Below are 24573 nucleotides of genomic sequence, written 5' to 3'. Positions count from 1 at the left end.
CAATGAAAGAAATGGCTGTGCAGGTGTGTGTGTGCGTGTGTGTGTAAGGAAAGACCACTGCGAGCTTCCGTGAGGAGTGATTTTGTTCAAATTAATTGGTGACAGAAACTCATCACAATTTATCTGTCTCTACTTCACTGAATGTAATGATCAAAATATTTTATCATTTGCCTGCTTTGGTGCATTGATCTTGTTATCTTTTCTACACTTAAGACCTTATAAAATAAATGCTGTCATAATATTACTTTATCAGGCTATAGAATAATGAAACGGTATGCACTGTTCCAGAACAGAATTGGAATCCATTGCCTCATTTAAAGCAAATCCGAAGAGGCAAAATAGAAGGATGTCATCAGACAAATACACTGGGGCCCCAGTAGGAAAGCAACTGACACACCTCTTCAATCATCCACAGCATTTAGACTGTACACCCAGTGAAGCGAGCAGTGTTTTATTATGTCATGCAGTCTCTGTTGGCTAACATATGGTATGATAATAAAATATACCTACAAGGCAAGGGTTACAAACATTTGAAGCTATCCCAGTGAGTTGTGGATTACATCTGACAATCTGGGACATTTGCTGCAGGATGTAGTGCTTAGACCTCGTCATGCCTTAAATCTACAGGTGGGCACCTCGGACAACTAAACCCCAATGTCAAGGCATGTGGGTTTCTAATTCTGCCACAGAAAAACAATAATAATACTTAGCTCGATCTAATTTAATGTCATCCATTGCAGCAAGATCAAAAATTTATATTCAATGACATGAAAATTGATATCATCAGTTAAAGGAGCCTAAGGCATGCAACATGGACATCCTCAGCAGGACCTTAAATGGGTATTAGAATGAGTGGCACTTGCACAATGACATCCACCCCATGGTGCAGCTGCTGTGCCTCTGCTGTGCTCTAGATGGTTATTTGGGAAAAGCAGTAAAGAGAAAGCATAACCTTTAATAACACAAAGGAAACCCCAGACACTACAGATGCTGGAATCTGCGGCAGTGTCTGTGACCAGACATGTTGACAATTTCTTTCCTTCCACAGTTGCCTACTGTGTTCCTCCGGCTCACTGTTGCTTTAAAAAGACAATTTGTACAACACTTTGACTTGCTTAACACAAGGGCTTCACATGTCTGGTGACTTCTTAGTTCTTTCCCCTTGCTCCATGCTCTTCTGGTACCCTCTACCATCAAACCCCAGACCACAAGATACATCGAGCAGCTCAGAGCTAATCTATTAATGCTACCCTAGCACTCCCAGCAATAAAATTAAATATGTACCTGCAGCAAAGTAGCATGCAAAACACAGGCTGTCATGGTCCGATCCGTGAAGACCGCATTCCGGTTCAAGGTCTGGTCCGTGGACTCAGGACTCTGGGTCTTCCAGCTGTCCCTTGTTTTGTTACAGTTAATCATAGGCACCTGATTCCCATCTTGGGGCTTGGAATATAAGTAGCCTTGGGGTTGAGTGTGGGCTGCTGGTTTGTCTTGTCAAGATTCCCTGGGAGTAACCTGCCGGTGGAAGGCAAGAGTGACCACTTACCATCTTTAGGCTGCGTTGGAGAACTATCGCTTCATGGAGCTTTGCTGTCGGTAGTCGGAGCTGTCTTTGCGGTATGGATTTGGCCGTTTCCTGGGCCAGCTGAGTGGCTGCCAGCCACTCCGAGCTAGGTAGGGATCTGGCTGTTTCTGTAGCCAGCTGAGGTTGCTGGCTGAACTGTGACTTGGAGCAACCCTGATGCAGAGATGGAACTGTCTGTTGTTCTTTGGTGTTGTCTTGTCTTGTCCTTGCCTCTATCGGGTAAGTCAGGCTGTTCTGCACCATTGCCCTGCGGAGGGGATCTGCCTTGCCTTGTCCTTGCCTCCGTGGGGCAAGTCAGGCTGTTCTGCCGTTGCCCTGTGGAGGGGATCTGTCTTATCTTGTCCTTGCCTCTGTGGGGTAAGTCAGGCTGTTCTGCCGTTACCACACAGATGGACCTATCCTATCCTATCCTGCAAACAATTCACAAAACTACTTCTTTTAAATATACGTCTACAACTAATCAGTGTGCGATTGGAGCCTGTAATTTGCATTTTGATAATGTGTTTTTGGGCTGACTGATCGATCTGGCACTTTTGCTGCCTCTGAGGGAATTCAGTGTGGTTGAGAGTGAGCTTGGGAACAGAGTGTGCCTAATATCAGAGCGTGAACTCATGATCAGCTCCCACTCTCAACCAACTTAATGATTAAAGCAGCAAGCAAGAATGGCATTCACAAGGACGAGGGGGGAAGGCGAATGGGTGCACAAGGCCATCTGAATCTTTGAACCTCCACCTGCCTGTATTTGACTGGTATCCCTATCCCTCTTGCTGCAGCTGGAGAAAGGTGCAAGAGTCTTGGGTCTTGAGCAAAGTTTTACAGTGCAGTTTGTGGACTGGACTTATTTTTAGAGGACTCTGTAGATTATGTTATGATGTGTTTCTGCAATTTTGATTGAGGTGGACTGGCTGTGAAACCTGCAGTCAACGAACAACACAGAGCTAAATTGAACTGCTGTGAATTAAACTGAACATTCCTAAACTATTTCAAGGACTCTGTAGTTTGATGTATAATCTGTGTTACTCATTTTTTTTGTCATGAGTGCAATTTGCTCTTTTTTGGTGGTTAATGTTCTCTTTGAATGGATTTCAATGGTGTTTCTTTATTTCATGGCTGTCTGCAGGAAGATAAATCTCAGAGTTGTGTACTGCATACATACTTTGATAATAAATGAACTTTGAAGGCCAGTATCTGTCCAACATTATTTATATTTCTCAATTAAATAAAAAAAAATCAAGTACAGAACAGTATATACTATAGAGTTATGGTTAAGTTGAGTTGTTCTCCAATCTTGGCAATTTACTTGCATATGTTGCCATGTGAGGGGACATTGTCAGCATACTGTTGATTGTGGTGTGTCCTCTGAATGCTTGTCCTTTATATACTTCTCAATCAACTGATTTAATGTCATTTCCAAATGCTGTGGGGAGAAAACCTCATCGCTGATTGAGTGTGGTGAACTTTCTGCATTGTGGTCTGGAATTTTGCCCCCATCAGCCCATAAGTAGGATCAAAGTCTACGTGTTTGTTTACAGAATTTTTTGTGGAAAACTTTGCTTCTAGGAATTCCCTTGCATGCCGCATGTTTGCTTAGGCCACGACTTTTATTGATGCCCAGTCAAATATGTGCTTCTCTCGATCTTCATGGGCAAAGACTTGGGAGGTTGGTCATGCCACTTTACAGCCAGTTGATGTTCATGGATCTTTGTGGATAGTTTTCTCCCAGTTTAGCCGATATAATATTTGCTGCAATCCCCACACTGGATTTTGTAGAGTTACAGAAATATCTTGTACATTTTTCTATTCAAATCCCACTACCACATATCTTCCAAAATATTCTCCGTTCCTTTTCTGATATAATCATTGGCTTATGACACTCCTTTGGTATCTTATTCAAGCTACCTACCATTCACCAATTGCAAGACTTGAAGTATACACGAACTGCAAAAGTTGATCAGGCAGATCCCCAGAAATTCTTAAGCTAATTGTATCCCTTGTATACTAGTTATCAACCTATTCATTGCAGAGTAGATAAAACAACAAACGCAACGCACACAGGTCCACCTGAAGGATTTTGCGCTGGAACGTCAACCGTACTCTTTTCTTAGATGCTGCCTGGCCTGCTGAGTTCCTCCAGCATTTTGTGTGTATTGCTCGGATTTCCAGCATCTGCAGGTTTTCTCTTGTTTGTGATTAGAGTAGATAAAAATGTTATTATGGCATTGCTCCACAAAGCACGGGTTCTCAGCCTGGGCTCCACAGATCATTTACTCAATGGTGTTGGTCCATGGCACAAAAAAAGGCTGTGAACTCCTGATACAGAGTTCTCATGATGTAAACTATTTATGGAATGTATCAGAATTACCCAAAACCATTCAAGAAGCTTCAAAGATATTGCATATAAAATTTGACTCCACACAAAAATACTTATTGCAAAAAAGCTTTTGTTTTTTTTTTAATTGCTGTAGCCCATATCAGTGCAGCATTTTGTTTTCCACTAATGTTGTAATACTACAGGTAATTGCAGGCTTCACGTCACATTGTTACAAATAAAGTAGTTGGAGTTTCACTGAAGATCCCAAGAAGTCTCTAAGAATATTCTTCCCCCTCACTTTACTTAGCTCATCTCTAGTTGATTGATAATCACTGGTCTCTGCAGATAAACTGCCTTTTACAAATACTTTTTGTTACAGAACTTCAGTTTCTTTTTAATCCACTCACAGATTATGGCCGTTGCAGACAAGGCCATCATTTAACATCTTCCTAACAGCTCTGAGATGCAGGTGAACCACCTTTATGAATTATGCAGTCCTCATCATGCAGATACTCCCATACTGCTTTTTGGCAAGGAGCTTGAAATTGTTGTAGTGGATTGGTACGACAAGCTTCTAAGGTACATTAGAAGATGCTAGTGAGAGTAGAATGACATTTAGGTCACATTGGGTAAGAAATAAGAACTCCTTCTCTGAAGGACATTCGTAAATAAGATGCCACTTTACAAATCAGTTATAAAGTGACATTGTCATCATTACTTATTTTTAAAGTAACAACATTTCAATATACCAATTATTCTGGTGCAAGTTGAATCTATTTCCAGCTTTTAAGTCAAGCCTTCTAGATTAATCATGTAGTTGCACAGTCATTATTTCACCGTAGCTTTTCAGTGCTCAATGGGACAAGAAACTTGTGTCTATACTTGTGCACAGCTAATTATTGCCTGTGGGGCTTGGATAACTGGGATGGAACAGACTTCAGAGCACTGGAAGCCCCAGTACAAAGGAAAACTGTTTCAAGATGTAACAGCCCTGCTATGATGTGTGAGTGGCATCAATCACTCCAGCAGTAACATGAAGCAGAGTGTTTATAACCTGAGGTGGAATCAATATATGGCTTTCTGGGACAGCATCTACTTAACATTTATCACGACCATTATCAGTGCCGATCAACCCTATGGCATATTATTTTCCTAGAATCTTTACATCTCCAATTTATTTGCTCAAATAAGATATATAAAAAAAATCAAAGGAATAAATCCTGACTGAAGCAGAACATTATTCTTGTAATAACCTCTGAAAACCCTTTTTCATCAACTAATATTCATGAATTTCATCTGTCCTAATCCACTACATTCTATAATGACATTTCAGGAGCAGGCTTTCCAAATGCCATTTTGTAATTAACTTAGATCATCTCCTTTCACAGCCCCTCTTCTGCTGGTTATTTGTAACAACTGCAAAGTGTGGCAAAGGATCTAATCTTTAAGATGTACACAAGAATCTGTGCTGTAAATATTACTCCATTTCTAAACAACGGACTGCAGTCTTTGTTATAGCTGTAAACAAGATGCTCATTTCTTTGCATCAGTCATTTCACAGAGTGCTTTACTGGATTCCTCCATACAGAAACTGACAGAACACTTTGGTAAACATAGTACATAACCAAAAAAAAATGCCTGCTGAAAAGACATACTAATTTACAACATTTTTACAGGCTTTCAGTTCTTTATCAATCCCAAAAATAATATAATTCTGTGAACATTTTGTTAACTCTACATCCCAAATATCATTAATAGATTGTATCAGACAATAACCTGTAACTGTGGTGATTTATTGCCTTAACATAACTGAAGTCATTTTGTCACGTACGTAGCTAGCATTGGTGTTTGCACTGCACAACTCCCTTCACTCTGCCCAATCTTTCTTGTATTCTGTGCACAGAAGCCACAGATGCATCAGGACAGCAAAATGGATTCCTTGTTCATATGTGCAAAATGCATTTATACAGCAATTTACAGTCAGAATCCTGCTATAAATTACTTCCATAGCTCCAACAATCTCCCTACAGCTTTGGATAAAAAAAATCCATATCACTCCACTGCACTTGTTTCAGTCTTTGTCAACTATCAGCAATAGCAATTATTTATCACCTTTTTTCTCACCACTATTTCTCAGCAGGGGGCCGCTGAGCTGGTTACAAACAGATAGCAAAGGAAAGCAAGAAAGGAGTAAAATAAAAACTTGGAAATAATGTAGATAGCCATTTGGAATCCAATCTGCATGTGGAATCTTTGTTATTAAATCTGATGTAACTGTTTATGCACCAAATGACTAATAAGTCAATAGAAATATTGACTGCAATTTTTAAACTCCCATCTTAGCTGCCCACGCCTTGCACATGACAGATGGCAAGAAGTTTAATTCTTATGCATGGTAAACAAATACCTAATATCAAGCAGTCCATCAGTGGCAGACTTGCTTTTGTAATTGGGAAAGCTAATGTAATACGATCCAAATAATCAGGAACATATGAAATGAGGGAAAAATTAACATGAAGGTTGTCAATCAAACTGAAAATAAAAATTCAAATATTCAAAGTGAACTTATTAGCAAAGAATGTTTAAGTAATACAACCCTGAGATTTGTTTGCTTACAGGCAGTCGCAAAGAAATCCAAAAGAACTCAATTAAAAAAAAGACCAACCCGCAAGTGCTCAAAGAGAAAGGGAATAAAACAAAATGTGGAAACAATAGAAGCAATCAACAACAGCAGCATTCTGAACCAAATTGAGGTCTTAGATTCAAATAGGGTTGCCAACTTTCTCACTCCCAAATAAGGGACAAAAGTAGCAGTCAAATACGGGACACTTGTGTTTACCCCGAGAAAGACTACCGTGACCATGAAGCCTTGCGCGGGCACCTGTGTGCGCATGCGTGTACGTGCCGATTTTTTTTTCTACAAATCGGTTTTAGCCTAATCTTCCTGATTCTGATACACTGTACATACATTATTTCTACTTTATATAGGCTGCGTATTTATCATATCATTCCTGCTTTTACTATATGTTAGTGTTATTTTAGGTTTTGTGTTATTGGTATGATTTGGTAGGTTTTTTTTGGGTCTGGGAACGCTCAAAAATTTTTCCCATATAAAGTAATGGTAATTGCTTCTGCGCTTTACGCCTTTTTGGCTTACTAACAGTTTCATAGGAAAGCTCTACCTTAGCGGGGGAAATACGGGACAAGGGCAGTCCCGTAAGGGACAAACCAATTTAGCCCAATATTCGGGTCGTCCCGGCTAATACAGGACAGTTAGCAACCCTAGATCCAAATCCCCAGAGAGCTCAGAGTAGGTCCAAAGCCTCCGTATTCAGTTCATCATATTAGCAGGGCAAAGTTCGCAGGAAGCACAGCAGCCAGGGTCAGTCTCACAGCCTCTGCATTGCAAAGAAAGGAGCCCCCAGACTATCTGGGCCATTGCTTAAATTGTCTGAACCTCCCACTAGGACCTGGGCCCTGCCATGGCAAATTGCTCCAGGCCTAGAATGCTTTGCCCAGCAGTTTGCTTCAGACCTGGATTTCACTGTCGAAGAGCCATCCTCGACCTCTCCAAGTCGGCTCGGGATCCAGAGCAATCCAACCTCACCCAACTCTTGACACTCTGCCTTTCCAGTCTGTCTGGGCTGGCGTTTAGATTGTCCAAACAGCGTGTTGTATCTTGTATTAGGACCCAGTCCTCACCATGGCGAATCATTCTGGGCCTAGAACACGTCACCCAGTGATTCACTTCGGACCTGGATTTCACTGTCAAATAAGCCATTTTCGACGTCTCGAAATTGTCTCAGCACTTAGAGCAATCCACCTCTGCACCTGGGCCATCTGGAAGAGCATCGGAGCTCCTCCGCCTCATCTTCTCCCCTCTGAATTGTTCACTCTAACCAACACGGCTCCAACTCCATGTGTATCAATTTTGCAGTGCATCAGCAAAGCTCATCTCTCAAACTCAATTTGTCCTGGCTCACCTCTTCCTTGTTTGCAGTGACAGCTTACTACAATTTACTTCAAAAAAGTGTCATTCATAATGTGTTATATTTGTAATTTATTTTTTATTTAAGTTCATTATCAAACAATGTTTTAATCAAATTCATTTGCTTTTGAACTTCCAGTAGGTGAAAAAGGATCTCATAAGCTGTTGCACATCTTTAGTAGTACCATCTTAAACTGTAAGATGATAGGAAGCAGAAATATGCAAATTTTTAAGCAGACGTGCTCCAGATGCCCTTTAGGGAGATAGCGTGCACCCAAAGAGAGCCACGGATTGAGACTCCAGACAAGAAAGAAAGAGAAAGATGGGTGACTGTGCAAAGAAAACACAGGGTAAGAAGTGCACACTATCCAGAGTTGGAAATGTCCAACCATTTTGAACACCTAGAGCTACCTGACCATGAAACCTCTGAGGTGGTAGGGTGAACAGAGGAGCCCCACGGCACCCTCTCGAATCCTAAATTCAAATCCCATAAAAAGGAAGCAATGATCGCAGGGAACTCAATTGTCTGGGGGCTTAAAATCAGGTGTGTACTGACAAGGAGTCTTGTACCGTGTGTTGCCTACCAGGTGCACAAGTAGGAGAACTTCCTGGATGGATCATCCCTGTGAAAAATCTTGCGACATTTTTCATACTGAGGACATTATAGTAAATCAAATATGAGTGCAGTCAGTAGTACCACATCGGAAAAGGAGAATATCACACACTGAAACTTGCTATAACTTTGTGGGAAGTTCTCTTCAAGGTTATTTGCAATCAGCATTCCTTTTCTATTAAGTGGGAAAAAATACCAGAGTATAAACTCATTTTATTCTAAATAAGGAGGATGTGTTATTGAATTTGCTCTGTTGATATTTCTGCTACATTTTATTGTCATACAACATTTCATATGAAACTAGATTTAAAGTCAGAACAAGAAAGAAAGAAATTATTTGAAAAAAAACATCAGGATAGAAGAAATGAAAAAAATGAACAATGAATATCAACAGGAAACATGTTTAAAATGCCCATGGCACTAAGTCTACAGTAAATATCATTGCTATATAGATGATACATGTTATATACATACTCACTTTTTATTGTAATTTACAATGATAGCAACTTATTATTATGTACTGCAATGTTTTGCTGCAGTATAACAAATTTCACAGTATATGCCAATGATATCAAACTTGCTTCTGAACATATACATGGAAAATTAATCTGACTGTGGACTGAACAAATGCTTTAAAATTAAAAGAAACATTGATGGACTGTGAATAATTTAATATTTTGCTTCCATTGAAACTATAGCCTATAAATACTAAACCGGCCAGAAACATGCTTTGAGAAACGTAGATGAAACCTTGTGCACCAATGAGAATTTGAAGCTCCTTATCAAAAAAGTGCCTGAAGCAAATAGTATAACTGTATCTAAGGGGCAGCCCAAGTACAAGAGCAAGAAAGGACAGCTGCATCACAGCCTGGTATGGAACAAACAATGCTTTTGAACAAAAATTCCTACAAAGAGGTGGATTTGGCCCAGTACATCACAGGTAAAGCCCTCCCAACTACTGAGCACATCTGCATGCTGTTTTCATAGTAAAGCAGCACCCATCATCAGAGGTCCTCAGCACCTAGTTATGCTCTCTTTTCACTGCTACTATCAGGTAGAAGATACAAGAGACTCAGGACTTGTACCACCAGGTTCAAGTACAGTTAATACTCCTCAGCCTTCAGGCTCTTTAACAAAAGGGGATGTTACACTCAATTTCACTTGCTTCATCACTGAAATGTTCCTACAACCAAGGATCTCACACTCAAGGACACTCTATCTCGTGTTCTCGTTACTTATTGCTATTTATTTCTATTTGTAGTTGCACAGTATGTTTGTCTTCTGCACTCTGGTTATCGTTCATAGACTTGATGAGTATGCCCACAAGAAAATGAATTTCAGGGTTGTATATAGTGACTTACATGTACTTTGATAATAAATTACTTTGGAAGGAGAAAGATATCACTAAGAAGCTGAGATAAGAATGATGTAAAATGTCAATAAGAAAGATGAACAAATAGAATGGGAGGAGTGTCTTCTGGATGCTAATTGTTTTCTTTCTTGCCGTAATTCAGTGTAAAATTATGTCAGGATAACAAGAAAAATGTTAAAGAAATCGAAGAAATTATAACTGAAGTTTCTTCATAATTCATAACAGTTGCATATTTTGTCAGCATAAATTAAGTCATAGCAATTAAAGTATCATTGGCATTGTTATAAAAACCTTACAGTAAAATTTGAGCTTATTTCAGTCAGGTGAGATTAGCCAAGATTTCAGGGTAGTATTTGCAGGAAGACTTACTTCATGTCAACATGATAGCCTCCTACGAGTTAAAAATACATGGAGCTTGTTAAGGATGAAGAAGTATCTTTAATAGTGTGGGGAAAATCACTTAAATAAATCATCTCCACTGAAGAAAGCAGAACCTTTCAAAATCATTAGTTGGAAAGACTGGAAGTACATTCAAGGCCATAAAGAGGTGAGTGATGAATTACTCATTAAAATTGGAGTCCCTGAATAACCATTTATTTTACCTTGTGAACTTTCACTGTCATATTTCCCCTTCCTTTCAAACCTTAAGGCAAAGGCTACCAGCCATCATTTAGATCTGTTAGTTGATTCTGACACCTGAGAAGTATGGCAATATTTTACCAGAGCCCCAATGGAAATTAGCAAATTCAATCCACAGGAAACTGTGTGCAGGAATCTTCCCAGACATCAAGGCCTCAAAACAGCATTAACTGCATTTGTTGTCAAGAGATAAATCAGGCAGCTATCTGAACAGATTTGCAAGTGGCATTGGTCAGCCACCCACCATTCTGGTTAGTTTGCTCACGAGGTGTCCAGGTGCATACCTGGAAGGTTGAGACAGAATCATTCATGAGTTGTGGCTATGTTTCATTAAGAGTAAGAGCGACTAGATACGTCACCAAAGACTAGTAAATTCCTACAAATGTACTGTGGTGAGCATTCTAGCTAGTTGCATCAACATCTGGGATGGAAGAGCCACTGCACAGGATGAGAAAAAAGCCGCAAACTCAGCCAGCTCCATCTGGGCACTAGCCTTGAGGATACCTTCAAAGCTGATGCCTCAAAACGGCAATATTAAGGACCCTATCACATAGGACAGACGCTCTTCTCATTGCCACCATCCACTAGAAGATAGATGAACCTGAAAACACCCACTCTACGTCTTAGGAACTCTTCATCTTCATCATCAGATTTCCAAACGGACCATGAACCAACCCATGAACACAACCTCACAGTGCTCTCCATTTGAACTACTTACTTAAATTAATTTATATATTTCTTATTGCAATGTATAGTTTGTTTTTATGTATAGCACTGAACCGCTGCCACAAAAAAACAAATTTCATGACTTATGTTGGTGATTAAAACCTAATTCTGTTTCTGTACTGCTAGCAGGGACACTAATTAATGCACAACCTTTATTCCAGCAGCTGTTGGGGAGCAGCAAATGTGGAAAAGTACCTCAATGAGGCCAATACATCGCGCATTCCAGCATTTAGCCATGGCAACAAAGGAAGAATGTATTTTGGAGAAAAACCAGTCGTAGCAATGGTGATTGTGGTGTAGGTGGTGGTCATGGCAGTGGTGATGGTGGCTGGGGTAATGGTCGTGAAGGTGGTGATGATGATTGTGATGACGATGGTGATGGTGATGATGGTGGTGACGGTAATGATGGTGATGATGGTCATTGTGATGGTGGTGATTGTGATGGTGGTGATGATGGTGGTGGTGCTGGTGGTGGTTGTGGCGGTGATTGTGGTGACGCTGGTGGTGGTGACGGTTGTGATTATGGTGATGGTGGTGGTTGTGATGATTGTGATGGTGGTGGTTGTGATGATGTTGCTCCAATGTGCCTACTGCTGTTTTTCTTTCCTCCTTGCTGGCAGAGACTACAGTTCAGGAATATGCTATCAGTTCACGAGTTTCTGCTGCGGAAGTTGTGGTAAGGCAAGGTTTAAAGACAACAACCAGGTGGGATTGACTGCAGCGGTGTGTAGTCAAACCCAGACAAATGAGACCAGCTGAGACAATCCTACACATTGCATACAGATAGATGGGTATAACTATGGCAGTGTATAATCAACCTAAAAGAACATTGCTTCCCTTTATACAGTAGGGTGTGCCAGTGACTAGTGAAATAGGAATAACAGAAGGAAGGAAAATACACCCAACAATTAAGGGATGATTGCTTTACTAACTTCAAAGTGTCATTAGTTGTCAGCTTGTTTCTAATGACTTAACATTTCTATTGTGAATGGCAATTGATCTTAAAAGTACTGAATTCAAACATACACAATTTACCAAATGGTCAATATCTGTAACTGGTAAGCCAATTCAGCATAATAATAGCAGCTTTCTGTTTTGGCTTCAGGACAATTGAACCTGGATTTCTTCACTTGCAGACACCAGTCAGTTTGGATTAGCAACAACATCTCCTCCATGATGTCTATATATTTAATTTTATTATCATTTATTATTTCCATAGTTATTTTATTTTATTGTCAGCGGTGACACTGCATTAAACCTTGTAGGCACAGTAATTATCATACAGGCAAGAGAGCCAGTAAATTTTCAAGGAGCTCTGATCAGCAAAATTATACTACCCTACAAACTGTCAAGCCTCTGGTATTGTTGGACCTGCATCCTCCAGCCAAGGCCCTGTCTTATATCTTGAGGCAGGAGCTGCAAAGACCTTGATAAATTACTTGTCAAGGTAAGGCAGATTTCCTGCCTGTGCCTATGACCCAATACAGTGGATTCCAATAAATTGGGACACATCGGGACCAGTACATTTTGGCCGGATTAAACTGCTATCCCAATTAGCTGAAGTTTCATGTAAATTAATTTAAAAATTAAAGACACTGAGTATAGATCATGGGCTGCCTTCATACAAAGCTTTTGATGACTGCTTCCTCCAAATATAGATTTTTATTGTAACATTCAAGATGATTGTCGATACCTCCAAATTCTTTGTACTTCTTCACTTGTTGAAGTAGTGACATCATTATAATTTCATTCCTGGCCATTTCTGACATCTCCAAACTTGAATGGTTGAAACCATGGTGAAGAAGACAGTCTTGCTGCGTATTCCTTACAAACTATCAGTGTCGGAAGTCACTGCTCTTTGAACACAAGCACACAAAACTGACACTATTTAGAAACTATTCACTCAAAGCATGGTGTAGTGCCTAATGGTCACTCAAGTGCCCCCAGATGACTAGTTAGAAACTGTTCGGTAACACCCTCCTGTTCCAATTAAGCGGAATAATGTCTCAAATTTAAAAAAAGGAATCCAGCTATTTTCTCAATTAGTTTTTGTTCCTTATGAGTTGTTCCAAATCAGCAGCTGTCCTAATTATCCAATGGTCAAATTAACCAGAATCCACTGTATTTAAATCCTCATCCAGTAAATTCAATGGTCAGTGTTGACCCACAAGGAGTTGGCCAGAATTAAACTCACCATTAGCTTATCGAGAAACATACCACCAGTGGGACTCAGTGTGAAATACTGAAGCACTTAAATAAACTGGAACAAATGATAATTGAAGAAGACAAAGAATTTGGGATGACATGGGAAAATTTTCTCACCTGAAAAACGTGACAAAGAATTGGACCAGATCCATAAAGCTACTGTGTTGTGAAAAGGAGATCTGTGGAAGAGATGTTAGAAAGATAATTATTACATATTAAGAAAAATGAATGGAACAAATCTGTCTGAATATCATTTCCAAGGTCATTGTGCATTTTTTCCATTTTAATTTTATTACCTAATATGTAATATTAATAGGACATCAGTTAATGGTAGCTGGACATACTTCAAATACAGAATAACAATCACCAAGCCCATACTGTCAACGTTAGCAAAGTGATGCTCCGAAAAATTTGGTTTGCTATTAGAAGTTTGAGTTTGCTATAGAGAATAGTGGTAATATCACACATGGACTAAAATGAATATCCATCACTGCCTGACCAAGAGTCAATGTCAAAAATTGTTGCATTTATGACTATGTAAATATGCACATAACAATAGTATCGAAAGAACTAGAATAATGTACTTCTAAGAACGTCAGCAGCTGGTGCAAAGCCACCAGTCAGGTGTCATTATTGACAAATTCCTCTGAAAAGTTTTATTGAAAATACCGCAGCATAAATATATTAAGTAGCGGATGCACAGACAGAGCAATTTATCTGTAAAACTTTGCATAGAAAAGCCAAATCTGGCGAGGAACAACTTGAGATAATCACTGGCAAAGGAAGCAACTGAAATAGAATAATACTGTTGATTAAAAGCTTTAGGTACCTTTCATTTCTAAAGCTCAAGTACAGTTTTACTGCCCCATCAAAACCTTGTTAATTTATGTTGTTTGGTTAATCAGGTTAAATATCACTGGCACATGTTGTGAAATGTGTTGTTGTGCAGCAGTGGCAGTACATTGCAATACATAATAACAAAAACTATAAATTATATATTAAAAAATTAAATTAAATACAGTACTGCACAAAAGTCTTAGCCACATATACTGTATGCAGCAAGACTTTCGCATAGTACTGTATTTGTCAACATGGAGCAGAGAGTGAGCTTGTAAACCTGATGTTCGGAATGTCGAAGGTGGAGTGCCACGAGAGAGGTGGGGGGTAAGTGGCAGAAAAGAGTGCCAGGGGTGGGGGGTGGGGGGTGGCGCGGGTGGAGACACACCCAGCCATAAGACACCAGGCAAGGTTATTTGATTCCAAACAATTGGTTTATTGATCATTACAGAACGTCCCTCTGGTGCTTCCTGCTCCCTTCCCTTTCTCATAACCATGATCCACCTCTCCCTGCCCCATTGCCACTCTCAGACCACAATAGAAACTCACATCAGAATCAGGTTTATCAGCACTCACGTCATAAAATTTTGTTTTTTATTGCAGCAGTAGAGTGCACTACATGACATTACTACAAATGTAGCCATATGCACGTGTCTGAGAGTTTTGCACAGTGCTGAAAGAACTGCAAAAAGATAGGGGAAAAATATTGAGGTGGTGTTCATGGGTTCATTGTCCATTCAGAAATCTGATGATGGAGGGGAAGAAGCTGTTCCTGAAATGTTGCATGTCTTCAGGCTCTTATACCTCCTTCTTAACGGTAGCAATAAAAGGCCATCTCCTTGATGATGGGGGTCTTTAATGACAGATGCCACCTTTCTGGGGCATCACCTTTTGAAGGTGTCCTGTATGCTGGGGAGGCTAGTGCCCAAGATGCAGCTGGGAGAGTTTACAACTTTCTGCAGACTCAATTAAACATGTAGTGCAAAAAGAGAGGAAAAATTAATGAGGTAGTGTTCATAGGTTCATTGTCGATTCAGAAATCTGCTGGTCACATGGGAACCACAGAGTCTACTGATACACCAAAGAAGTTTAATTGCCAGGTCAGTGTCAAACATAATGAGTAGGGTTCAGTGGTTAACCACCTACTTCATAGCAGGGGGGGTAGGAGAATTTGGTACACAATATGAATGCTAATATTTGTCTTAGTCACCAGAGTTAGAGTGGAAAACTCAGACGGAATTTCCATTCCTCATTTCTGAGCAGTAATGTAGAAATGCAGAGACTGAATCGGGCTCAGAGATCAACATACTACTGCTCTTTCCACATGGCAACATCAGAAGGGCGAAGCACCTGTTCCTGTGCTATACTGTTCTATCAAGTCCAAGTCCAAGTTCAAGTTCAGTTTATTGTCATATAACCATACATGTGTATACGGCAAAATGAGACAAAATTCCTCCAGACCAAGGTGCACAACATAGTCTATATAACTCAGATACATAACTCATATAGTAATGTTACAGCAAATAAATTAACAAATAATAAGGTGCATATATGATATAAGTCAATAAAGTAAACAGAATAATGCTCATGCTGCTTCATACATGATGAGACCTGGCTAATGGCAGAGAGTTCAGTAGTCTTACAGCCTGGGGGAAGAAGCTATTTCCCAGCCTAACAGTCCTTGTCCTAACACTATGGTACCTCCTGCCTGATGATAGGGGGTGAAAGAGATTGTTGGATGGCTGGGAAGTATCACTCACTGATAATGCTAAGGGCCCTGCAAACACAGCGCTTCTGAGGAATTCTATGTTCTAAAACATCAAACATTTTAGGTAGAGTACTTAGTGTGATGCTATTACAGCTCAGGGCATTCTGGAGTCTGGAGTTTGGAGTTTAATTCCAGAACATTCTGTAAGAAGTCTCTGTACGTCCTCCCTGTGGAAGTCTTGTTTTCCTCAGGTGCTCCGGTGTCCTCCCACCATCCAAAGACATACCAGGTAGGTTAACTGGTCATTGTAAATTGTGCCCTGATTAGGTTGGGGTTAATTGGGGTTCAGGGTTTGTTGGGATGGTATGGCTTTAAGGGCCTACTCCACGCTGTATCGCTAAATAAATAGATAAAACGGAACAGTTTTGAACATGTAAGGGGTTTCTTCTTTTATGTTACTGCGGAGGCTAATCAAAATGGCTTCTCTGTTATGTTAACTGCTGAGAAACTTCTCTCGCTAGCAGCTTGTTTGGGTTATGGAGAGAGTTGTATTCAGTTGCTAACCAACTGGGATAGATGTTATTCTTCCTTGTGTGTCTGTAAGCTATTGTGATGCGCGGGTTTTTGGGGAGAAGAGGCGCGATAGGGAGAGAGAGAGTGGACACGATGCTGTGAGCTGGCCGACGGGACAGATGCTGAGCCGGAGTCCAAGGTCCAGGGTCTTCAGCAAGGGGAGGGGACGAAGACAGACTCATGTGGAGTGTCTGGTCGACCACCATGGTTGGTCCCAGGTGGCGGGTGGAGGAGGTCAAAGGGGATTGAATGGTGAAAAGGGGATCGTTACTAGAGCTTCAACTGTTTGTGCACAAAGAGGTTAAATTTTGATAAGTTAGGTGCCTTTTACTTCCCTTTTATATTTTATCTCTATTAATTATATAGTTCTAGTAATATCTATTAATTGTAATCATTTAATCGTAAATGGTGTATTGACTGTTATTTGGCGGGGTGGGGTACAATCACACAGCATGCACACAAACTTGATCACCCAGTTTGGCGGGGCTGAAGGCTGCTTCCCCTAGATGACAGCGAGTTGAGCGAGCCTGAGGCTTATCAGGGGGCTACATTCGGGGTGTCGTCCAGGATTGAATTCAGTGGTGTGCTGCATGATTGCCCTGTTTAAATCAGTGCTGCTGTGCCTCTGTGGGATTACAGTTAGTAATGTATGTCTCTGTGGGATTGCTGGTTATTACAGCATGCGTGTTGGTGGTGGGAACAGGGGCTGTCCATACTGTTAGGAGAAGGGGCGGAGGCATACGAGACATGGGCGGAGCGGATCTCTCAGTTGTTAGATGAGTGGCAGTGCTCGGTTGAGGGATTGGCTGAAAGTTTGAGTAGGCGGGCTGTTGATGGTGTTAGAACTGTCAGGTTCAATTACCCCGTAGTGACAGCTGCCAGTTATCTGAAAGAGGGGGAAAAGCTTTCAGTGTACCTTCTCTGGCTAGGAGGGCAGCTAAATTGCTTGCAGTGCCAGGGGGTTCATTTCAGGGGCTCAGCCCCTCCCCCAGTTGTTCAGCTGATCAGAGAGGTGTCGGGAAACTTAGTGGAGGCCCAGTGGGGGAACGCTTGGGGTTTCTGGGGGAGCACGTTCCCAGCAATGTACCAAGGAGCTTCTGAAAGGAAAAAACCTTATTCCTGAAGGCTTAGAGGAACTACGCCCCAGTGTGTCATTACAGATAGATAGTAGCTATGTTAAAGCCATCCTCAACACCGGGGCGCAGGTCAAGTTGTTGTACAGTTCATTTTACAACCGCTGTCGGAAGCATTTACCCTTGACAACATTAAGCACACTGGAGATTTGGGGTACCAGTGCCAGTAGTTATCCAGAAGACGATTATTGGTCAGTGACACTGGAGTTCGTTGGGCATTGTCTGTGCACCCAGTGCTTCGAGCTGCTTGTGAGGACGTGTGTAGCAGCTTTGGGCCAGTACTGAATTTAAACGCGACCCGATTGTGGTACGGCCTGGGAGAAGTATCTGAGGGTGAGGGTAGACGCTCCAAAATACCACGAGGGAGGGGAATTAACTGCTGAAGACACCTCGGTGAGAGAGAGGTCGTGGCAACTGGACCTTGTAGCCGTGGAAGGCATAGGCAGTGTGTGTGTGGATTATAGGACTCTGAACAGGCGCACTGTCATTGACCAGAATACGGCCCTGAGGGCTGAAGACGCTATGGTCTGTTTGTTTGGTGCGACGTGGTTTAATGTGCTGGATCTGAGGAGTGGATGTTGCCACATCCCGATCAGTGAGGCCCACGAGGAGAAGATGGCCGTTATAGGTTCCCTAGGATTCTTTCGATCCGAAAAGGTGCCCCAGGGCATATCCGGAGCCCCTGCAACCTTCCCGCGGGGCATGAGGAAGACCATGGGGGATGTGGAGGTGTTTGGAGTTTTGGCGTATGTGGATGACGCCTAGGGTTTGGATTCGCCTTGGGGACGATGATGTGAGGTGAGTGCCAGAGCCCGGAACAACCATTGAAGACTTGGAGTTCACGTTCATCAAAGTGGAGATGGAGAAACAGAATTCCGAGCCGAAACTGCGGTCATGTACTGATGAATTAATCAAGAGGGATGAAACAATGACCAACCTTCGAAAGGATCAGCAGAAACTCAAGAAATCGATCCAGAACAGATTGGAAGAAGCTGGTGGTGTAATTGCATCCCCGATGGAGATGGATATGAAGTGTGGGTCAGAACTGCTGAGACTGGGACAAGAGTTGGAGGAGTCAGAGAAGAAGCTGACATCTCAATTGCAGGAGGCTGAAGAGGCTGCAGAGGCAGCCAAGGCTAAGTGCTTCAGTTTGGTGAAAATCAAACAGCAGATACCGATCGAGGGAATGAGGAAGAATACGGATTCGAAGGATAATGTGCTGGATGTGTGGTACATGCTGCCTTTCACTAACTTCCCCTTGATTGGGGAAGAGACTTTTGGCCCTTCTCCCACTGAGTCAGGTGTAGTGGGGAGGGTTAGCTGTGGGCAGCCTGGGTTACAGCAGGACTCCGAAGGAAAAGAAGCGGGGCCCCGGACACGGGACAGGGGGCTTCAAGTTGCGGTGGGAGCATGAGTGAGAGATTGAGAGAGGAGTTGGCAAGCAGACCCGAGGTATCCCCATTGGTGCCTTAAGGGTTTACTTAGGTGAGGGGGTACGGAGGTCTTGGAGGATTAGGAAACTCCCAGATAGGCTGGCCTACATAGCGACCATGGGAGTGGTATAAGGTCCACTGTTTGGTGAGCAATGTCACTGTTTGTACCTGGATTGGGTTTCTGTGTTTGCAGGAATGGTTGGCGAGTTATTTAGAAGTCATGAGGACATGACTTTATTTGGTTGGGGGGGGAAGAGTGTAAGGGATTTCTTCTTTTAGGTTACTATGTAGGCTAATCAAAATGACTTCTCTGTTATGTTAACTGCTGAGAAAGTTCTCTCGCTCGTAGTTTGTTTGGGTTATGGAGAGAGTTGTATTCAGTTGCTAACCAATTGGGATAGGTGTTATTCTTCCTTGTGTGTCTGTAAGCTATTGTGATGCACGAGTTTTAGATAGGTAGATATAATTTATTAATCCCGAGGGAAATTTGGTTTCATTACAGCAGCACCAACTAAGAATAGAGCGCAAATATAGCAATACAAAAACCACCAACAATCAAACAACAAAATGCAAACTATGCCAGATGGAAAATAAGTCCAGGACCAGTCTATTGGCTGAGGGTGTCTGACCCTCCACGGGAGGAGCTGCACGTTCGATGGCCACAGGCAGGAACGACCTCCCGTGCCGCCCAGTGTTGTATCACGGTGGAATGTGGCCGAAGTCCAACAGTAAAAAGTTCAATATCCAGTCTGCAAACATGTTCCTCGATCGTAATATGCCCCGGATTGCACCATCTGTTGTTAACCAAATCAGTAAGCACTCAACTCCTTAACGCTTACCGCTGTCAGTGCACTTCCGGTCAGCCGGAACGGTATTACCCACCGAACTCCTCTTCTCCATTAAGTCTCTGTTGTCTCAACCTGGTCTTCTTTCCTCGACTTTGTGATCCCCCTCTGCATCCTCTGTGTGTTTTCCTCCGGATTTCAGCAGGGGTGTCCGCTGCTCTGCTCGCTAAACCAGCCAGCATTAGCTGGTTTCTGGAATACACAATGCGACCTTGCTTCTGTCCCGCGTGTCAGGATGTAACCATTTCCAGCGCTAAAAAAGACCCAAATAAAATTCTCTCTACCAGCATGTTAGAGAGGGTGCAGCTTCAACGTGTTACCGTGAGAAAAAAAAATTCAAAAAATAACGTAAATTAAAAATTAAGAAGAAGAAAGTAAGAATAGATCAGAACGGCTGTATCAGGCTGCATGCACGACCGGCGCATGTGCACTAGGCACTGGGTTTTTGGGGAGAAGGCACAATGGGGAGAGAGAGAGTGGATACGATGCTGTGAGCTGGCCAACGGGGTGGACCCCGAGCCGGAGTCCAAGGTCCAGGGTCTTTGGCGAGGGGAGGGGACGAAGACAGACTCATGTGGAGTGTCTGGTCGACCACTGTTTGGTCCCAGGCGGCAGGTCAAGGTGGTCAGAGGGGATTGAATGCTGAAAAGAGGACCGTTACTAGAGCTTCAACTGTTTGTGCACAAAGAGTTGAACTTTGATAAGTTAGGCGCCTTTTACTTCCCTTTTATATTTTATCTCTATTAATTATATAGTTCCAGTAATATCTATAAATTGTAATAATTTAATTATATATGGTGTATTGTCTGTTATTTGGCGGGGTGAGGTACATCACACAGCATCCACACAAACTTGATTACCCAGTTTGGCGGGGCCAAAGGCTGCTTCCCCTAGACGACAGTGAGTTGAGCGAGCCTGAGGCTTACCGGGGGCTACAAACATAACAGCAATCTTTACTTACTGACTTACATTAATATATTGCCTTGCATTTATCACAAAGCTCCTCATAAATCCTCATGGAGAAACTCTTCTAAAATACTAATTCACGAAGCACTAGTATAGGTGTCATGTGGGGAAATATAGCAGCCATATAGGGACAGGAAAGTCCCACAAGAAGCAATGAAACATCTAAGTAATTAAAATGTTATTGATCTGGGGATAAACGCTAGCCAGGACCCCATGAGAAATTTCCTGTACTTCTCCAAATAATGCAATCACCTCTTGACGACAGCTACTGGTTTAACATTTCATTTAAATGACGCATCTCCAATGGCTCAGCACTCTCAATATTTCAATCTCAGACTGCATGAAGAACTAAACCCACTTTATCAACGGGGTGAAATTGGCGGAACTGTTGTCTGTGTCAGATACTGCTCTTCCACACAACTTCATACGTGCAACTGCTGAGGGGACTGGCAATAATATTTCCATTTTGAAGCTTAATTCAGATGAGAATTTACTAATGCAGGTTTCATTCCAGTCTTTATCTCTAAGGTTATAATAAAAGTTGATGAAACAATAATTTTTCTCTTCTCTAGCTTCAACGTTATTATTTTAAGATCAAATGTTACAATAAAATTGAAAATAGTCATATGAAAAATCAGATACATTTCCACAAGGCTTTTGAGAAGCCACTGTTTTTGCTATAATCTTACACTTGAACAGTAACATAAAAGTTGTTGAAGTAATCAAAAATAGAAATATTAACAATATCTAGAACTATATTTCTGTACTTCAAATTCCTCTTTTAACACTAAGTATACACAGATTTATCATTCAACGCAGGCCTAGGTATGACAGGAAGGAGAGGTGGACAGGCAGACTGGATTACTAACTGGATATTGCTGGTTGATTTTAAAAACTGATGTACACACATTATCAAGGTGATTGATTGGCTTACTTTTCTTCTTGCAAATTATCATTTTGAATTGACATAAATTTTTCCTCAAAATTTATTTATATTCATTAAGGGATCACATTTTTTTTTTGCTTTACTATGGCCTAACTTAATATAGAACATAGAACATAGAATAGTACAGCACAGTATAGGCCCTTCAGCCCACAATGTTGTGCTGACCCTCAGACCCTGCCTCCCATATAACCGCCCACCTTAAATTCCTCCATATACCTGTCTAGTAATCTCTTAAACTTCACTAGTGTATCTGCCTCCACCACTGACTCAGGCAGTGCATTCCACGCACCAACCACTCTCTGAGTAAAAAACCTTCCTCTAATATCCCCCTTGAACTTCCCACCCCTTACCTTAAAGCCATGTCCTCTTGTATTGAGCAGTGGTGCCCTGGGGAAGAGACGCTGGCTATCCACTCTATCTATTCCTCTTATTATCTTGTACACCTCTATCATGTCTCCTCTCATCCTCCTTCTCTCCAAAGAGTAAAGCCCTAGCTCCCTTAATCTCTGATCATAATGCATACTCTCTAAACCAGGCAGCATCCTGGTAAATCTCCTCTGTACCCTTTCCAGTGCTTCCACATCCTTCCTATAGTGAGGCGACCAGAACTGGACACCGTACTCCAAGTGTGGCCTAACCAGAGTTTTATAGAGCTGCATCATTACATCACGACTCTTAAACTCTATCCCTCGACTTATGAAAGCTAACACCCCATAAGCTTTCTTAACTACCCTATCCACCTGTGAGGCAACTTTCAGGGATCTGTGGACATGTACCCCCAGATCCGTCTGCTCCTCCACACTACCAAGTATCCTGCCAATATCAGCAAACTTTAATGTAAAATCTTGCAAGCCGTTAGAAAAAAGGCAAAGCAAAACACAAGCGTCAATAATATCCCTGAGCCCTGCAATGTCCACATCAATCTTGCGCCTATGCCCTCTGCTTGAGATAGCAGGACAATTCTCTTATATAAAAACTTACAAACACCTTGTGAAAGGTCGGCTAGTTAGACTATTTCTGTTTCACCTCTGTTTCCCTGGGGTCTTGACAAGATATCTCCTCCTGTGGAAGAATTTAGAATGAAGGAACCACTGTTGAAATATAAGAGGTTAGAGATTAGATTATATACTTTTTCTCAAGATGATCATCAGCCTTTGGAATTCTCTTCCTCGAAGGGTGATGGAAGCAGAGATTCTTAATTTTTTTTACGCGAGGGAGACAATATCAAAGGCAATCCAGGGATGGGGGTAGTAATAAGGGTAGGTGGAGGTGGGAGATTAAGGGAAATGCATAATTGAGATGATGATTAGATCAACCATAACCTTATTGAAAGACAGAGCAGATCCAAGTCCTGCTCCTAAATCATATGCTATTCTACATAATCTGAGTTTTATAACAATCAGATTGATTGTTCTATTTATAAATCCTTGCTGATAATTCCAAAATAACCCATGCTCTAACATTCCTGAATTTCATCGTAGATAACAGGTGTCTAACTCGATTAAAATGAATTGAAGTTATGGATGAAAAAGGACCTAGTGCTTTCCCAGAGAATATGATGAATAAACTCTTCTTGGGCTTCCGGCCAGGTACAGGTTTCGATTATAACCAATGTTTCAGTGACAAACTCTGCCATCTTCTTCAGGGATGACACCTGGGCAATATAGTCCAGTGGTATTTATACCCCTGTATTCAGTCCCCACTGATTGGTTAATCTTTATCCAATCAGGTTTTTGCTTTCCCACCTTGTTTACAATCGAATTTCAGGTCTTACTTAGAGCACCACTTTTGACTTCATTAAAATTCTTTTCCCCTACCTTTATTTCAATGGCTTCCTTTACCAGTCAGTCCCAAAAGCCATCGGTGCAGCACAGTAGTTTTGTGCTATTGAAGTCAATTCTATGGCCATTACAAATGCAGTGTTCTGCTAGCATGACTTCTGTGGGTAAACCAAATGGATACACCTCCTATGCTCCTTGATCTGGGTTTCCACCATGTGTCCCACCTGGCCAATGTAAGTTGCTCCGCATTCATAGGGAACCATGTAAATACCAGCCAACCAGAGTCCTAGGTCATCTTTGACCCGAACAAGCTGTGATTTAAGCTTCCTTACAGGTTTGTGAATGGTACTAATCTGGTATTTCTTCAGGATCCTGAAGATCCATCCAGAAACTGTGGAAATATAGGGAAGACAGGCAGTAGCGACAGGCTCCCCCTCGTTGTTAGATTTCCTGGTTTTTCTGTCAGCCCTTTTAAGGGTCCAATTGACTTCCTTCACCTTGTAGCCAGTCTGTAGGAACGTCATGTGTAATCATCTTATTTTCTCAGGGAGACTCTCTGGGTCCAAAATAGTCCCATGACTATGTTTGTTCTTAGCAAATCTTTCAATAGAAGAGGTTTGCCATCGTTTTCTTCTGGGCAGTGCCTTTACAATTGATAGATCCCAACCATTCTCTTCAGAGAATGTCTGGTGTCAGTGGCTGCATAACTAAAACTTCTGATATGCACCAGCTACTCATACGACCATCCACCACCTGCTCCCATGGCTTCATGTGACTCTGAATGGGGAACAGCGGCTAAGCACTTTGCCTAAGAGTGACCTGCAGGCTAGCAGAGGAAAGGAGTGCCTTACTTCTCTTTTGGTAGACATATCTCCACCCCAACACCTGGAGCTATCTATACCAATCCTATTC

The 24573-nt window shown here is 41.7% G+C and overlaps 1 protein-coding gene across 5 annotated transcripts in view; it reads right to left on the bottom strand.

The window, feature by feature from the left end:
• The window catches only part of atrnl1b (attractin-like 1b), a 1064590-nt gene that overhangs the window by 442934 nt on the left and 597083 nt on the right, over positions 1–24573 (bottom strand). For all 5 annotated transcript variants that reach the window (XM_072239599.1, XM_072239598.1, XM_072239600.1 and 2 more), the window contains one exon: positions 13557–13618. In XM_072239599.1, coding sequence (XP_072095700.1) covers positions 13557–13618 — 62 coding nt within the window. The remainder of the gene's footprint in view (positions 1–13556; positions 13619–24573) is intronic.

The sequence above is a fragment of the Mobula birostris genome, chromosome 21 (genome assembly GCF_030028105.1).
Source record: "Mobula birostris isolate sMobBir1 chromosome 21, sMobBir1.hap1, whole genome shotgun sequence".
Taxonomy (NCBI): Eukaryota; Metazoa; Chordata; class Chondrichthyes; order Myliobatiformes; family Myliobatidae; genus Mobula; species Mobula birostris.
This window is presented reverse-complemented; position numbering and strand designations above follow the sequence as displayed.